This window comes from Doryrhamphus excisus, chromosome 3 (assembly GCF_030265055.1).
Source record: "Doryrhamphus excisus isolate RoL2022-K1 chromosome 3, RoL_Dexc_1.0, whole genome shotgun sequence".
Lineage (NCBI taxonomy): Eukaryota > Metazoa > Chordata > Actinopteri > Syngnathiformes > Syngnathidae > Doryrhamphus > Doryrhamphus excisus.
The window spans coordinates 15,226,815-15,241,129 of NC_080468.1; the positions used below are offsets into that span (position 1 = coordinate 15,226,815).

Sequence of the window (14,315 nt, forward strand, 5' to 3'; positions counted from 1 at the left end):
ATTTCTCAAGCACCCGTGAGTCATTGGAACTTGAGTCTTCATTGAGCACCAGTGAGTCAGTGAAACTCAGGTCTTCCTCAACCTGTGAATCAGTAAAACCCGAGTATTCATCAAGCACCAGTGAGTCAGTTAAACTTGAGTCTTACTCAACCCAGGAGTCAGTGAAACTCAAGTATTTGTGAGAACCCGGAAATCAGTAATAATTGAGTCTTCCTCTGCGCATAAGTCAGTGAAACTTGAGTCTTTATGGTGCACACATGAGTCAGTGTAACTTGAGTCTGTGATGGACTTGGGGCAGGAAGGGGTTCATACACTCGAAACAAGTGAAAGCGTAACTCTTGTCCTATTTTTCGCTGAACAGCGTCTCCAAACTTTGATAAAGGATGTAGTTTAGCACCGGTTGGGCCAAATAAGTCATAAGGCAAGCCACCGGTGATATCGGCTAATAATAGCGGTCCGTCACATCTAATGCGACCGTGACCATTGACGAGTGGAAATAGTGCAACACAAGCGGCACCTTTTACTTTGAAGGCCTGCCTGTGCATCCTTTCAAGACCCAGACAGAAATAGGCCACGGGAGCTGGCAGCGGTGAGCGCTCTGTTATTGTTAGCGCTCCTGTTTCTCAATCCATCCTGACAGCCCTTCTGTCCTTTGAGGAAGGAAACGGCCCTCCCCCTCCCGGAGCACCCCCTTCCACCCCCACCGGGGAGCCAAATTATGCCCACATTAATATTGCATATTACACAAGACTCACACAGAAGCCACGTGTGTACTCAGGCCTTTGTCTTCATGTCAAATGAAATATGCTCGCCAATCATCAGAGGTGAAGCGCCGGGGGGGCGGGGGGGGTACAAGTGGGGAGGAGAGCTGCCTGGAGACAAGTAGCGACTTAAGGGGTAAAAATGGATGATGAGATGAGAGAAGAGGGATGACAATGAAATAAAAGTGAGGTGAATAATGGGGAGGGTTGGAAATAATGCACTCACTGGAATCACTGAAAAAAGGGACATGATGTGAGTGACGTGAGTCAGTGAAACTCGAGTTTTCTTCGAGTGTCCGTGAGTCAGTGAAACTCAAGTTTTCATCAAGTGTCCATGAGTCAGTGGAACTCGAGTTTTCATAAAAAACCCGTGAGTCAGTGGAACTCGAGTTTTCATCGAGTGTCCGTGAGTCAGTGAAACGTGTTTTCATCGAGTGTCCGTGAGTCAGTGAAACTCGAGTTTTCATCAAAAACCCGTGAGTGAGTGAAACTCGAGTTTTCATCAAAAACCTGTGAGTGAGTGAAACTCGAGTTTTCATCAAAAACCCGTGAGTCAGTGAAACTCGAGTTTTCATCAAGTGTTTGTGAGTCAGTGAAACTCGAGTTTTCATCAAAAACCCGTGAGTGAGTGAAACTCGAGTTTTCATCGAAAACTTGTGAGCCAGTGAAACTTGAGTTTTCATCAAGTGTTTGTGAGTCAGTGAAACTCGAGTTTTCATCGAGTGTCCGTGAGTCAGTGAAACGTGTTTTCATCGAGTGTCCGTGAGTCAGTGAAACGTGTTTTCATCGAGTGTCCGTGAGTCAGTGAAACTCGAGTTTTCATCAAAAACCCGTGAGTGAGTGAAACTCGAGTTTTCATCAAAAACCTGTGAGTGAGTGAAACTCGAGTTTTCATCAAAAACCCGTGAGTCAGTGAAACTCGAGTTTTCATCAAGTGTTTGTGAGTCAGTGAAACTCGAGTTTTCATCAAAAACCCGTGAGTGAGTGAAACTCGAGTTTTCATCGAAAACTTGTGAGCCAGTGAAACTTGAGTTTTCATCAAGTGTTTGTGAGTCAGTGAAACTCGAGTTTTCATCGAGTGACGTGAGTCAGTGAAACTCAAGTTTCCTTCGAGTGTCAGTGAGTCAGTGAAACTCGAGTTTTCATCAAGTGTCCATGAGTCAGTGGAACCCGAGTTTTCATCAAAAACCCGTGAGTCAGTGGAACTCGAGTTTTCATCGAGTGTCCGTGAGTCAGTGAAACTTGAGTATTCATCGAGTGTCCGTGAGTCAGTGAAACTCGGGTTTTCATCGAGTGTTCGTGAGTCGGTGAAACTCGAGTTTTCATCAAGTGTCCGTGAGTCAGTGAAACTCGAGTTTTCTTCAAGTGTCCGTGAGTCAGTGAAACTCTAGTTTTCATCGAAAACATGTGAGTCAGTGAAACTCGAGTTTTCATCAAGTGTTCATGAGTCAGTGAAACTCGAGTTTTCATCAAGTGTCTGTGAGTCAGTGAAACTCGAGTTTTCATCAAGTGTCCGTGAGTCAGTGAAACTTGAGTTTTCATCGAGTGTCCGTGAGTCAGTGAAACTCGAGTTTTCATCAAAAACCAGTGAGTCAGTGAAACCCGAGTTTTCATCAAAAACCTGTGAGTCAGTGGAACTCGAGTTTTCATCGAGTGTCCGTGAGTCAGGGGAACTCGAGTTTTCATCGAGTATCTGTGAGTCAGTGAAACTCTAGTTTTCATCGAAAACATGTGAGTCAGTGAAACTCGAGTTTTCATCAAGTGTTCATGAGTCAGTGAAACTCGAGTTTTCACCGAGTGTCACTGAGTCAATGAAACTCGAGTTTTCATCAAGTGTTCATGAGTCAGTGAAACTCGAGTTTTCATCAAGTGTCTGTGAGTCAGTGAAACTCGAGTTTTCATCGAGTGTCCGCGAGTCAGTGAAACTCGAGTTTTCATCGAGTGTTACTGACTCAGTGAAACTCGAGTTTTCATCGAGTGTCCGTGAGTCAGTGAAACTCGAGTTTTCATTGACTTTCCGTGGGTCAGTGGAACTCCAGTCTTCCTTGAGCACGTGTGAGTCAGTGAAATGTGATTCTTCATCAACCCGTGAGTCGGTTAATACCCTGTGTATCAGATTGAGTTGATATTGTTGATCTTATTGTTGATATTATATTCTTAAGTGATGAATGAATCCTTGCTACCTAGAGAAAGAAACATTAGGCATTGCTGTGGTTTCAAATCAAGGTAATAAATAAGAGAAACGAAGCAAACCCCTCCAAGGCTGTGGATTAACGAGCACTTAAACCTTGTGTGTTCATGACACACACACACACACACACACACACACTTGAAACAGAGCAGCTAGCCGGTTGGCTGGCTGATTAACACCGTCTGTCTGAGTTTGGAGTGTGCCGCTGACACGCCGAGATGGCTGCAGCCTCTTGTTCGCCCTCATTGTACCAAACACACCGGCTCACCTTCAAGCACACTTGGCGGCCTCTTACCGCCAAACCTCTCTCACTACCGGCAATTACGTCTGCGTTGCGTGCGTGCGTGCGTGCGTGTGAGTCCCCAGCTCCAAAGTGTGCATCGTACGTGGGCTTCCCGACCACTTCAATGTCATCTCACTCCAACCTGATGATTGATTACAGCTCCCGACGCTGTTGCTCCGGGAGACAAAACAGCGTTCGGTAGTCTGGACATCATGGCCGCCCGTGCCTGGCATCTATCACACGTAAAGTGGAGGCGCTAAAACGATCATCAAAGTCAGTCATGCCTGCCTGGCACCCGTCGGCCTTGCAGCAAGGCTCTCTTTCAATGGACTTCCTGTTTGTGTGAAACCCGCAAACACATTTCAGAGTAAACATCGAAAATTGAACAAAATCCAGATGATTAATGTGATTAATCATCTGAGGGGACAGATGGGGGCCGGGGGGATTACATGCAAGAACGCGGGAAGGAGGACCCCGGTTTAAAAACAGGGAGGGTTTCATTATGGTGAGCTAGGACTGAATGGCGACGCCACCTGATTGGCTGTGGCTGTCGACCAATGGCTGAAGGAGGAAAATAAAGGCAATTAGGGAGAGCCTAATACGATGGGGGAGGGGGCTAATCAGACAGACGTGTTTATGAGCGGCCTGTTATAGAACACATAGGATGTATTGATCAATATACCGCAGGCCATGGCTTCCATTCTGTGCATTTATTTCCATTTATTTATAATTATACTGTGTATATATGATCATAAATATATTATATTTAGTCCTATTTTAGGCATTATTAGTTCCATTTGTCAGATAAGTCTAAAAAGACTTTTATGATGAAGTTTTAAATTTTCAATAATTTTTTTTTGTAAATTAACGAGTATAAAGCCATACATTTAAGAGAAAAAAAATTAAGTTTATTAGAATAAGGTCATAAATTTACAGAAAAAAGTCATTCTTTTACAAGAATAAAGTTGTAATAGAAAAATAAAAAGACAAAAAGATAAAGCCGTTAATTTAGGAGGAAAAAGGGAGGAAAAAATACCAGAATAAACTTGAAGAAAGACATAAATTTCCGATTTTTTTCTTGTAAATTAAAAAATTATTTTTATAGTTTTAAATTTTCAATAATTTTTTTTGTAAATTAATGAGTATCAAGCCGTAAATTTAAGAGAAAAAAAATGTAAGTTTATTAGAATAAGGTCATAAATTTACAGAAAAAAGTCATACTTTTACAAGAATAAAGTTGTAATAGAAACATAGTAATACATTTACAAAGATAAAGCTATTAATTTAGGAGGAAAAAGGGAGGAAAAAAAATACCAGAATAAAGTTGAAGAGAGACATAAATTTCCGATTTTTTTCTTGTAAATTAAAACAATATTTTTATAGTTTTAAATTTTCAATAATTTTTTTGTAAATTAATGAGTAAAAAGCCGTAAATTTAAGAGAAAAAAAATGTAAGTTTATTAGAATAAGGTCATAAATTTACTGAAAAAAGTCATACTTTTACAAGAATGAAGTTGTAATGGAAAATAAGTAGTACATTTACAAAGAAAAAGCCATTAATGTAGGAGGAAAAAGGGAGGAAAAAAATACCAGAATAAAGTTGAAGAAAGACATACATTTCTGATTTTTTTCTTGTAAATTAAAAAATTATTTTTATAGTTTTATAGTTTTAAATTTTCAATAATTTTCTTTTTGTAAATTAATGAGTATAAAGCCGTAAATTTAAGAGAAAATAAATGTACGTTTATTAGAATAAGGTCATAAATTTACAGAAAAAAGAGGGAAAAGAGAGGTAAAAAAAATACCAGAATAATGTTGAAGAAAGACATAAATTTCTGATTTTTTTCTTGTAAATTAAAAAATTATTTTTATAGTTTTATAGTTTTAAATTTTCAATAATTTTTTTTGTAAATTAATAAGTATAAAGCTGTAAATTTAAGAGATTTTTTTTTCAAGTTTATTAGAATAAGGTCATAAATTTACAGAAAAAAGTCATACTTTTACAAGAATAAAGTTGTAATAATAAGATAAATAGAAAAATAGTAGTACATTTACAAAGATAAAGCCATTAATTTAGGAGGAAAAAGGGAGGGAAAAAAAATACCAGAATAAAGTTGAAGAAAGACATAAATTTTGATTTTTTTCTTGTAAATTAAAAAGTTTATAGTTTTAAATTTTCTATAATTTTTTTTTGTAAATTAATGAGTATAAAGCCGTAAATGTAAGAGAAAAAAATGTAAGTTTATTAGAATAAGGTCATAAATTTACAGAAAAAAGTCAAAGTTGTGATACAAAAAAGTAGTACATTTACAAAGATAAAGCCGTTAATTTAGCAGGAAAAAGGGGCGGAAAAATTTTACCAAAATAAAGTTGATGGAAAAAAAAGTCATAAATTTCCGACTTTTTTCTTGTGAATTCAAAAATTATTGAAAATATTTTTTTAAAACTTTTTTTTACTACACATTTCTGTCTTTATGCTTCACTGATAATCTTGTCTTCAAGTGATTATTCCATGCTTTGTGGTGTCCAAACTGAATCTAGCAGACATATTTCATGATTTTATCCACTTCATGAAAGCAATGCACCGCATCCTCCACTTTGCAACGTTTCTACCACAAATTTGCCCCATTTTTTCCCCACCCCTTATTGTCACGTGCGGGGTGTCTATGCGGTCTTCTTGGACGTGAGGTAACTGCGGGAGTAGAAATGAGCGAAGAGGACGATGAGGCTGAAAGAGTACGCCAACACAACCATGTTCATGGTGTCCGGGAAGTCACAGTCGGCAAACAGGTTGTATGCCGTGTGGATGCTTACGATGAAGAATTGAACCTTGAAAGACAGAAAGAGAGACAGAATAGTTGATCAATACATATATAAGACATTTTCCAGTCGACATATTGGTATTGGTCCGCCTGCACGGTCAATATTTCTGATCGAGACAAAAATAATTATACTGCATCAAGGGCTGGCTTTAAATTGGGTAAAAATCCACTGAACTAATTTTTTTCGAAAAACAACCCCTTCAGTAGCTTCTTTGGTTATCGAAACATGGATCCTACCAAAAGAAAGACTAGACTCACATTTTTTATCAGAAAAAAAAAATTTGTTTCTACCTTCTTTGGTAATCAGCAGAAAAACATAGATAAGTTTCAGGAAAATTTCAGTTCCCAACTACAAAATTTTTTTGTGTATGTATATGTATTTGTTGCTTTTGCGATAACTCCAATATTTTAACAACTATACAAATACAAGGACATGAACTATTTACGATCTTCATGTGCAGAATTTAAATATGCGTTGCACGCGTGCACGTGCATGCGCTAAAATTTCGACTTAAAATTGCTCTGAAGGGAAATCCGTATATATTGGAAAGTTGTGTCATCACCTCCTTTTGCCGCTTGGCACAAAAAAAAACTCAGTGAAGTCGAGAGAACATGTACTATCATGCTTGAATACAGTTTGCGGAGTACCCCAGGGGTCAACATTGGAACCGCTATTGTTCATTTTTATGTATGAATGACATGTTTATTACGCTTAAAACAATGTTTTAAGTGTAATAAACAGTTTCCAATTTGACAACACAAAAGTAACAGCTTCTCTACACACACACACACACACATGCACACACAGTTCCAGGTCAGCAAATTGTGCAGCCAAGTGTCAATGAAGAAGTTTTGCGGGTCACCACTGAGGTCACCAGAATTATTGTTACATCATGGCAGTCAGCCACCGTACTGACCTACAATGATGGCAAGACAAACACCAGCGGTCAGCACCGTGAAAGAAAACAGATGGTCCAGTAGTTGGCGGAGGAGCTGAGCCGCGACTCATAACATAACAAGCGCCCGACAGAACAATAGGCAACCAATCAGGAGGCGGTCGCCCACCCAAGCCACTTAGAGCGCATTACACAGAAGTAGACCCCCTTGTTCAAATGCGGCTAACTGACCCCACATGGACACTTTAACTGGAGGATAGCATTTCTCTAGATTAGAAAAGAGGAGTTCTAGCACTTACTGCACGCTAGACCTGGTCTACTTTGAAAACCACTAGGCTTAGACCTCACAAATCTGGACTGGATTAATCTACAAACCCCAAAGATTCATTTAAGATTCATTTAAAAATATGATGAGCTATCTATCTATATATATATCTATCTGTGCTAATATTAGCATGCTAACACCTAGCATGATAGTGTAAAATGTTTATATATGTGCCTACCCATGAAAATAGCCTTAAAAATGCTAGCATGCTAACACATAGTATGGTAGTAGTGTTTAGTATATATATGCCTACCCATGAAAATAGCCTTAAAAATGCTAGTATGCTAACACATAGCATGGTGGTAGTAAGTGTTTATATATGTGCCTACCCATGAAAATAGCCTTAAAAAATGCTAGTATGCTAACACATAACATAGTAGTAGTAAGTGTTTATATATGTGCCTACCCTTGAAAATGGCCTTAAAAATGCTAGTATGCTAACACATAGCAAAGTAGTAGTAAATGTTTATATATGTGCCTACCCATGAAAATAGCATTAAAAAATGCTAGTATGCTAACACATAGCATGGTAGTAGTACGTGTTTATATACGTATGTGCCTACCCATGAAAATAGCCTTAAAAAATGCTAGTATGCTAACACATAGCATGGTGGTATTAAGTGTTTATATATGTGTCTATCCATGAAAATAGCACAAAAATGGACAGTATGCTAACGGTAGCATGCTAACATCTAGCATTGTAGCTAATAGTAGTACAGTTCCTGTAGTACAGGAAGGCTAAACGTTCCTGAAGAAGTGCTACCCATGAAAATAGCCTGAAAAAATGGTAGTATGCTAACACATACCATGGTAGTAGTAAATGTTTATATATGTGCTTCCCCATGAAAATAGCCTTAAAAAATGCTAGTATGCTAACACAAAGCATGGTAGTGGTAAGGCTAGAAGTACACACAATGGTACGTTTGTACTAACCAGCTGCAGGATGGTGAGGTAGCGTTTCCACCACAGGTACTTTGTCATACTTGGTCCCAGCGCTGCGAGAGCGTAGTAGAGGTACATCACCACGTGAACCAAGGAGTTGATCAGGCCAATCAGGAACGCTACGGACACATGTGACGACAACATGAGTACACACCCATTACTGACCGCTGTTATGATACGCATGTACTCACACTGGCCCCCGGCCACGTATTTGACCCCTGCCCACCAGTTAAAGATCATGGTGGTGTGATGGTAGACATGCAGGAAGGTCAGCTGGTTGTTCTTTTTCCTCAGAATGAAAAACATCTGATGTCGACATTTCCATAAGTACACACACCCGGGAAGGTTGCGTATCCCAGTCTTGTCGTACTTACTGTGTCGCTCAGCTCCACCACTTTGGAGAAGTAAAACCACCAGCACACTCTGGCCATCTATAGATGACATGACGCATGTCGTTAGTCTTTAAGTTAGCGACTATAACGTACAGAAGAAGTGTTATTACCCTCATAGCCAACGGACTTTCACTGTAGTCGACCGGCTGGCACAGAAGACTGTATCTGGACAACCAGGAAGCTGCTGTGAACTGCCGAGAAAAACATCTCCTGACTTTTCCTTCCTCGCAAAATATCAACGCTACACATTAGCCATAAAAACCCAATCTAAGACCCTCACAGTCCACGTTTAGACCGGTACTGTGGTTTAGACACATCCCAGTCTACATAAATTCTATTTGAAACCTTCACCAACGTAAAAATTTTTGTGCAGTTTTAGTGTAAGTCGAAACTCATAGCACCTGAAAGGGGCGTTGCAAGTGAGGGAGAGTGGCCTACGACTGAGCCGTAACTGGGACTGGGAGAAGTAATAGAATGGAGGTTGACTTTATGCTGTCCTTCCTCAGAATACTACGGATTTTTCCTACACCTTCAAGTAACGTAGAAAACTGGAAAGGACGTTGCAAGGGAAGGAGAGACAGGGAGGAAAAAGTCTACCAGTTTATCCAGTACGCTGCTTAGTTACCACTGTCCATGTCATAGGAGTAGTAGTAAGTGTTTATATATGTGCCTACCCATGAAAATAGCCTTAAAAAAACACTACGTTTTAGTGTAAGTCGGAACTCATAGCACCTGAATCAGCAAGGGGCGTTGCAAGTGACGGAGAGTGTCCTAAGACTGAGACGTAACTGGGACTGGGAGACGGAATAGAATGGAGGTTGACGTTATGCTGTGCTTCCTCAGAGTACTACGTATTTTTCCTACACCTTCAAGTAACGTAGAAAACTGGAAGGGACGTTGCAAGGGAAGGAGAGACAGGGAGGAAGAAGTCTACCAGTTTATCCAGTACGCTGCTTAGTTACCACTGTGCATGTCATAGGAGTAGTCGTAAGAGTTTATATATGGGCCTACCCATGAAAATAACTTTAAAAATGCTAGTATGCTAACACATAGCATGGTAGTAGTAAGTGTTTATATATGTGCCTACCCATGAAAATAGCCTTTAAAAATGCTAGTATGCTAACACATAGCATGGTAATAGTAAGTGTTTATATATGTGCCTACCCATGAAAATAACTTTAAAAATGCTAGTATGCTAACACAAAGCATGGTAGTAGTAAGTGTTTATATATGTGCCTACCCATGAAAATAGCCTTAAAAAATGCTAGTATGCTAGCACATAGCATGGTACTAGTAAGTGTTTATTTATGTGCCTACCCATGAAAATAACTTTAAAAATGCTAGTATGCTAACACATAGCATGGTAGTAGTAAGTGTTTATATATGTGCCTCCCCATGAAAATAGCCTTAAAAATGCTAGTATGCTAACACATAGCATGGTGGTAGTAAGTGTTTATATATGTGCCTACCTATGAAAATAGCCTTAAAAAATGCTAGTATGCTAATACATAGCATGATAGTGGAAAGTGTTTATATATGTGCGTGATTGATTGGCTTGGAATCTGACGCCAAAGTCAGTCATTGGCGTCATGTCAGGTGAGTTGCGAGTTGAAAAACATTCAAAGGTTTGCTCGGTACCTCGTGGAACATGTATGCAGACAGGCAGACCATAGCCGAATTGTAAAGGATCAAGACCAGCTTGAGGTTGACCGGTTGCCTGTTTGCCATCAGCTTTGGCCCCGCCCATATAAGCAGCAGGTAGCACAGGAAGATAGCGCTGATGGGTGCAGGGGAGTAGACCAGCAGCCAGTTATCTGTCCTCTTATCTGCAACAAACAGGAACAATGTCTTTCTTTGCTTCCAATGGCTCGGAAATAAAAGCATACCTCCATTGTCCAGAATTCCCTGGTAGAAGACTTGGGCTTTTTGCCACATGGCGATCACCTGATGACCCTGAAGAAGAAATGACACATGATGCTACAAATTAAACAGAAAGAAAAACTTTGTAGTCTTGAATGCAATTCCTAGCATAACAATGTGATGATGGGTGTGTGGGTTTATTTGACACACATGTAATAGTGCTGCCATCTAGTGTTTGCTCCACACATGGCAACATTTCCCCTTTCACTGACTGGCAACCAGTCCTGCTTGGTGTCTTGCCTTGTATCTCATTTGTATGCTAAAGGCGTCGACATCGCTCACTCTTTGTATTTGCCAAATACTGCAACTCTTTTTGGAAATCCTTTTCATCAATATTCTCGGGGAAATATTATTATTATTATGTTATTACTATATGTTGACTCTACAGTCGTCTTCGGTATATCCCCTTATTTCCTGGAAATCAATGATTTCCTGTTTGGTGGTAGACTATGCCTGTTAGCAGTCTTATTGAAACACAAACGTGACAAAAAATAAAATAAAAAAAATAACTTAAACTGTATTAGGAAAGCAGGAAGTGAACAAATGTAACAGTTACTGATTGTAAAGCTTTGCTTCACCTCAAAGTCCCGCTAAGTTTAAATAAATAAATAAATAAATAAAATTAAAAAAATAACTTCAACTGTATTAGGAAAGCAGGAAGTGAACAAATATCACAGTTACTGATTGTAAAAGTACCAGATGGAGGGGGTAGGATTTAATAAGCTTTGCTTCACCTCAAAGTCCCGCTAAGTTGAAATAAATAAATAAATAAACACATAAAAATAATGTAAAAATAACGTAAATTATATTAGGAAAGCAGGAAGTGAACAAATGTAACAGTTACTGATTGTAAAGCTTTGCTTCACCTCAAAGTCCCGCTAAGTTTAAATAAATAAATAAATAAAATTTAAAAATAACGTAAACTGTATTAGGAAAGCAGGAAGTGAACAAATATCACAGTTACTGATTGTAAAAGTACCAGATGGAGGGGGTAGGATTTAATAAGCTTTGCTTCACCTCAAAGTCCCGCTAAGTTTAAATAAATAAAAAAATAAATTCATTAATTAATAAAATTTAAGAATGTAATTACAAATATATTAAAAAAAACTTAAATTATATTAGGAAAGCAGGAAGTGAACAAATGTAACAGTTACTGATTGTAAAAGTACCAAATGGAGGGGTAGGATTTAATAAGCTTTGCTTCACCTCAAAGTCCCGCTAAGTTTAAATAAATAAATAAATAAATAAATAAATAAATTAAATTCAAGAATTTAATTTAAATATATTAAAAAAAACTTAAATTATATTAGGAAAGCAGGAAGTGAACAAATGTAACAGTTATTGATTGTAAAAGTACCAGATGGAGGGGTAGGATTTAATAAGCTTTGCTTCTTCCTACTCCTTTTGGACATGTGGAACTGGGAACTGATTATGTGATGCATTCAATTGCAATCTGATGCATGTTCAAATGAAATACAACCATTACCATTACCAAGTGATACGTAGTATTCTGGTCACTAGGTGGCAGCAATGACACAAAACATCGACACTAGCAAGAAGAAATAAATTCGAGGCTAATTTTGCTAGCTAGCAGCCATCTCAGGTCCCTGCAGCACAAACGTTGCACAGTGCGATGTAAACAAAGACCAATATGAGTCTAAACGTGACTATAGGGTTGTTATTTCATGTCTACAGGGCTCTTTGCTATAACCGAAGCAGCGATATGAACGAAGTTACTAGTTTGGGGGTTACAAGAATAAAGTCTAAATAGTACAGAAGTAAAAAAAAAATGAAAAGAAAACAAGATCAGCTGATTTTGGACAAGAGGATGTACCTCCATTTTGGCTCCGATGGCTTGGCTTTCCTTGTCAGTCCGAAGTGTGAGACATCCCAAGCAGATCTTCAGCAGCACTGGGCTAATCCACCCTCCGTGTGTGTGTGGGGGGGGGGGGGGGGGGGGGGGGGTGAGAGAGAGAGAAAGAGAGAGAGAGAGACTACCTCCCTGACATATGGTGACTTGCAGGGCAAGCCTGTTAAATCCCATCTGACAGTCTAAACCCATCTCGTTTTTTTTTGTTAGTCAGCACATTTCCTGTTTGTGTTTTCATAACAGAACGAGTCGTCTAGTCCGTGAAGGTATCGGTATGCATGACAATGACAACGATTGGAAGACACTCAACCGAAACTCTCCACGCCGGGCATCGTGCGCCTGCCTTGCATAGCTGCAGATTGCATAATTCAGGTCAGAAGGAGACGGCATGTATGTAGCATGTAGCGCTACCAAGCATCGAAGCGTACCTAAACAAGTTTCATATTTCACAGAAATAAAAACCGTACAAGTGTGTTTGTAAGATTTACAGCTTTGGGACGTTCCACGTTGTAGGATAGAACGAGGCTCCGAAGGAAGTGGAAGAACTGGATTGGAATGTGAGGAAAGTGAGCAAACCGCCCGTACGAGATGCTTGGAAACGTTCCAAGAGACGTTAGAAAAAACGGTGGCGGTGCTGATGGACGGTCACGCGTGTTTAAATGACACGCGAGCTTCTGTGACAGTTTGGACCGGAAAGGCGTGACAGGGGAATGGAGGTCATGGGTACAGCGGTATAAAGGAGATGGTTCATAACACACCTCGTATTGCCGCAGAAGAAGAACACGTAGCAGGGGGGGATCCGTGCCTTTCACATTCAAAAGCATATGTAGTCAACAATACTTTAGTGGGTATTTAAATATAAATAAATCTTAATTTTAGGCCTCCCACAATCGCACATTGTGCTGGTTTGGTAAGTGTGCTACGTTGGGGAAATGTTTTAATAAAATTTTTAATAAATTAATAAAAAAGTTGTTATTTTCCAAGAATAACGGCATAGTATGAGGGAAAATAATTTAAAAAAATGTTAAAAAAATGACTTTATTGGGGAAAATTAGGTCGGTAAAAAAGTTATACTGTCACAAAAATAAAGGCAAAATATTATGAAAATAAAGAAAAACATCAGAAGTAGAAATAAATAGCTGTGATTGAGAATAAAGTCAAAATATGAAGACGAAAAGGTTGGAGGAAATTGAGGAAAAATTAAAATAAAAAAATATTGTAAAAAAATATTATTAATAAAAAATATTATATATATACACAATATTATTATAACATTATTAAAAAATATTACCAGGTGAACATTTACAAAACAAGTTGAAATATTTTAGACAATTGAAGAGCAAAAATGAAGTATAGTTAGAATTATAAGAAAAAAGTTATTTTCCCAGAATAACAGCATAGTATAAAGGAAAATAATTTTTCTAGCATAATGTTGAAATAGTTTTTTAAAAAATGACTTTATGGGGGAAAATTAGGTCGGTAAAAAAGTTATACTGTCACAAGAATAAAGGCAAAATATTATGAAAATAAAGAAAAACATTAGAAATAGAAAGAAATAGCTGTGATTGAGAATAAAGTCAAAATATGAAAATTGAGGAAAAAAAATATTATAAAAAATATTATTATTAAAAAATATTATATATATATATATATATAATATTATATGTATAAAATATTGTTATATTATTATTAAAAAATATTACCAAATGAACATTTACAAAACAAGTTGAAATATTTTAGACAATTGAAGAGCAAAAATGAGGAAAAGAGCCAAAAGTGATGCTATTAATAGCAGGCTTTTTCACCAATCGATCGTGGCGTTTGCACCCCCCCCCCCCCCCCATTTATTCCTTTTTTGCATGTTTGTCACACCATCAACCAATCATCAAACAACAGTCAGTGATAACACAACT

General features: G+C 38.2%; 1 protein-coding gene across 1 annotated transcript; it reads right to left on the bottom strand.

The window, feature by feature from the left end:
* Window positions 1-5,457: 5,457 nt before the first annotated feature.
* On the bottom strand, window positions 5,458-14,191 carry elovl8a (ELOVL fatty acid elongase 8a). Its single transcript, XM_058067242.1, has 8 exons — window positions 12,367-14,191; window positions 10,499-10,565; window positions 10,251-10,438; window positions 8,723-8,803; window positions 8,595-8,651; window positions 8,412-8,526; window positions 8,212-8,339; window positions 5,458-6,064 (listed from the first exon to the last, which is right to left on the bottom strand). The coding sequence occupies exons 1-8, from the start codon at window positions 12,592-12,594 to the stop codon at window positions 5,900-5,902; spliced, it is 1,029 nt and encodes a 342-aa protein (XP_057923225.1). The 5' UTR covers window positions 12,595-14,191; the 3' UTR covers window positions 5,458-5,899.
* Window positions 14,192-14,315: the final 124 nt, after the last annotated feature.

Coding starts and splice junctions, on each gene's coding strand:
- elovl8a (XM_058067242.1), bottom strand. CDS start 12,594: ATGGGTTTAGACTGTCAGATGGGATTTAACAGGCTTGCCCTGCAAGTC. Junction 8,652..8,722: donor AAAGTCCGTTGGCTATGAGG/GTAATAACACTT, acceptor TGTCATCTATAG/ATGGCCAGAGTGTGCTGGTG. Junction 8,340..8,411: donor ATACGTGGCCGGGGGCCAGT/GTGAGTACATGC, acceptor ATGTGTCCGTAG/CGTTCCTGATTGGCCTGATC.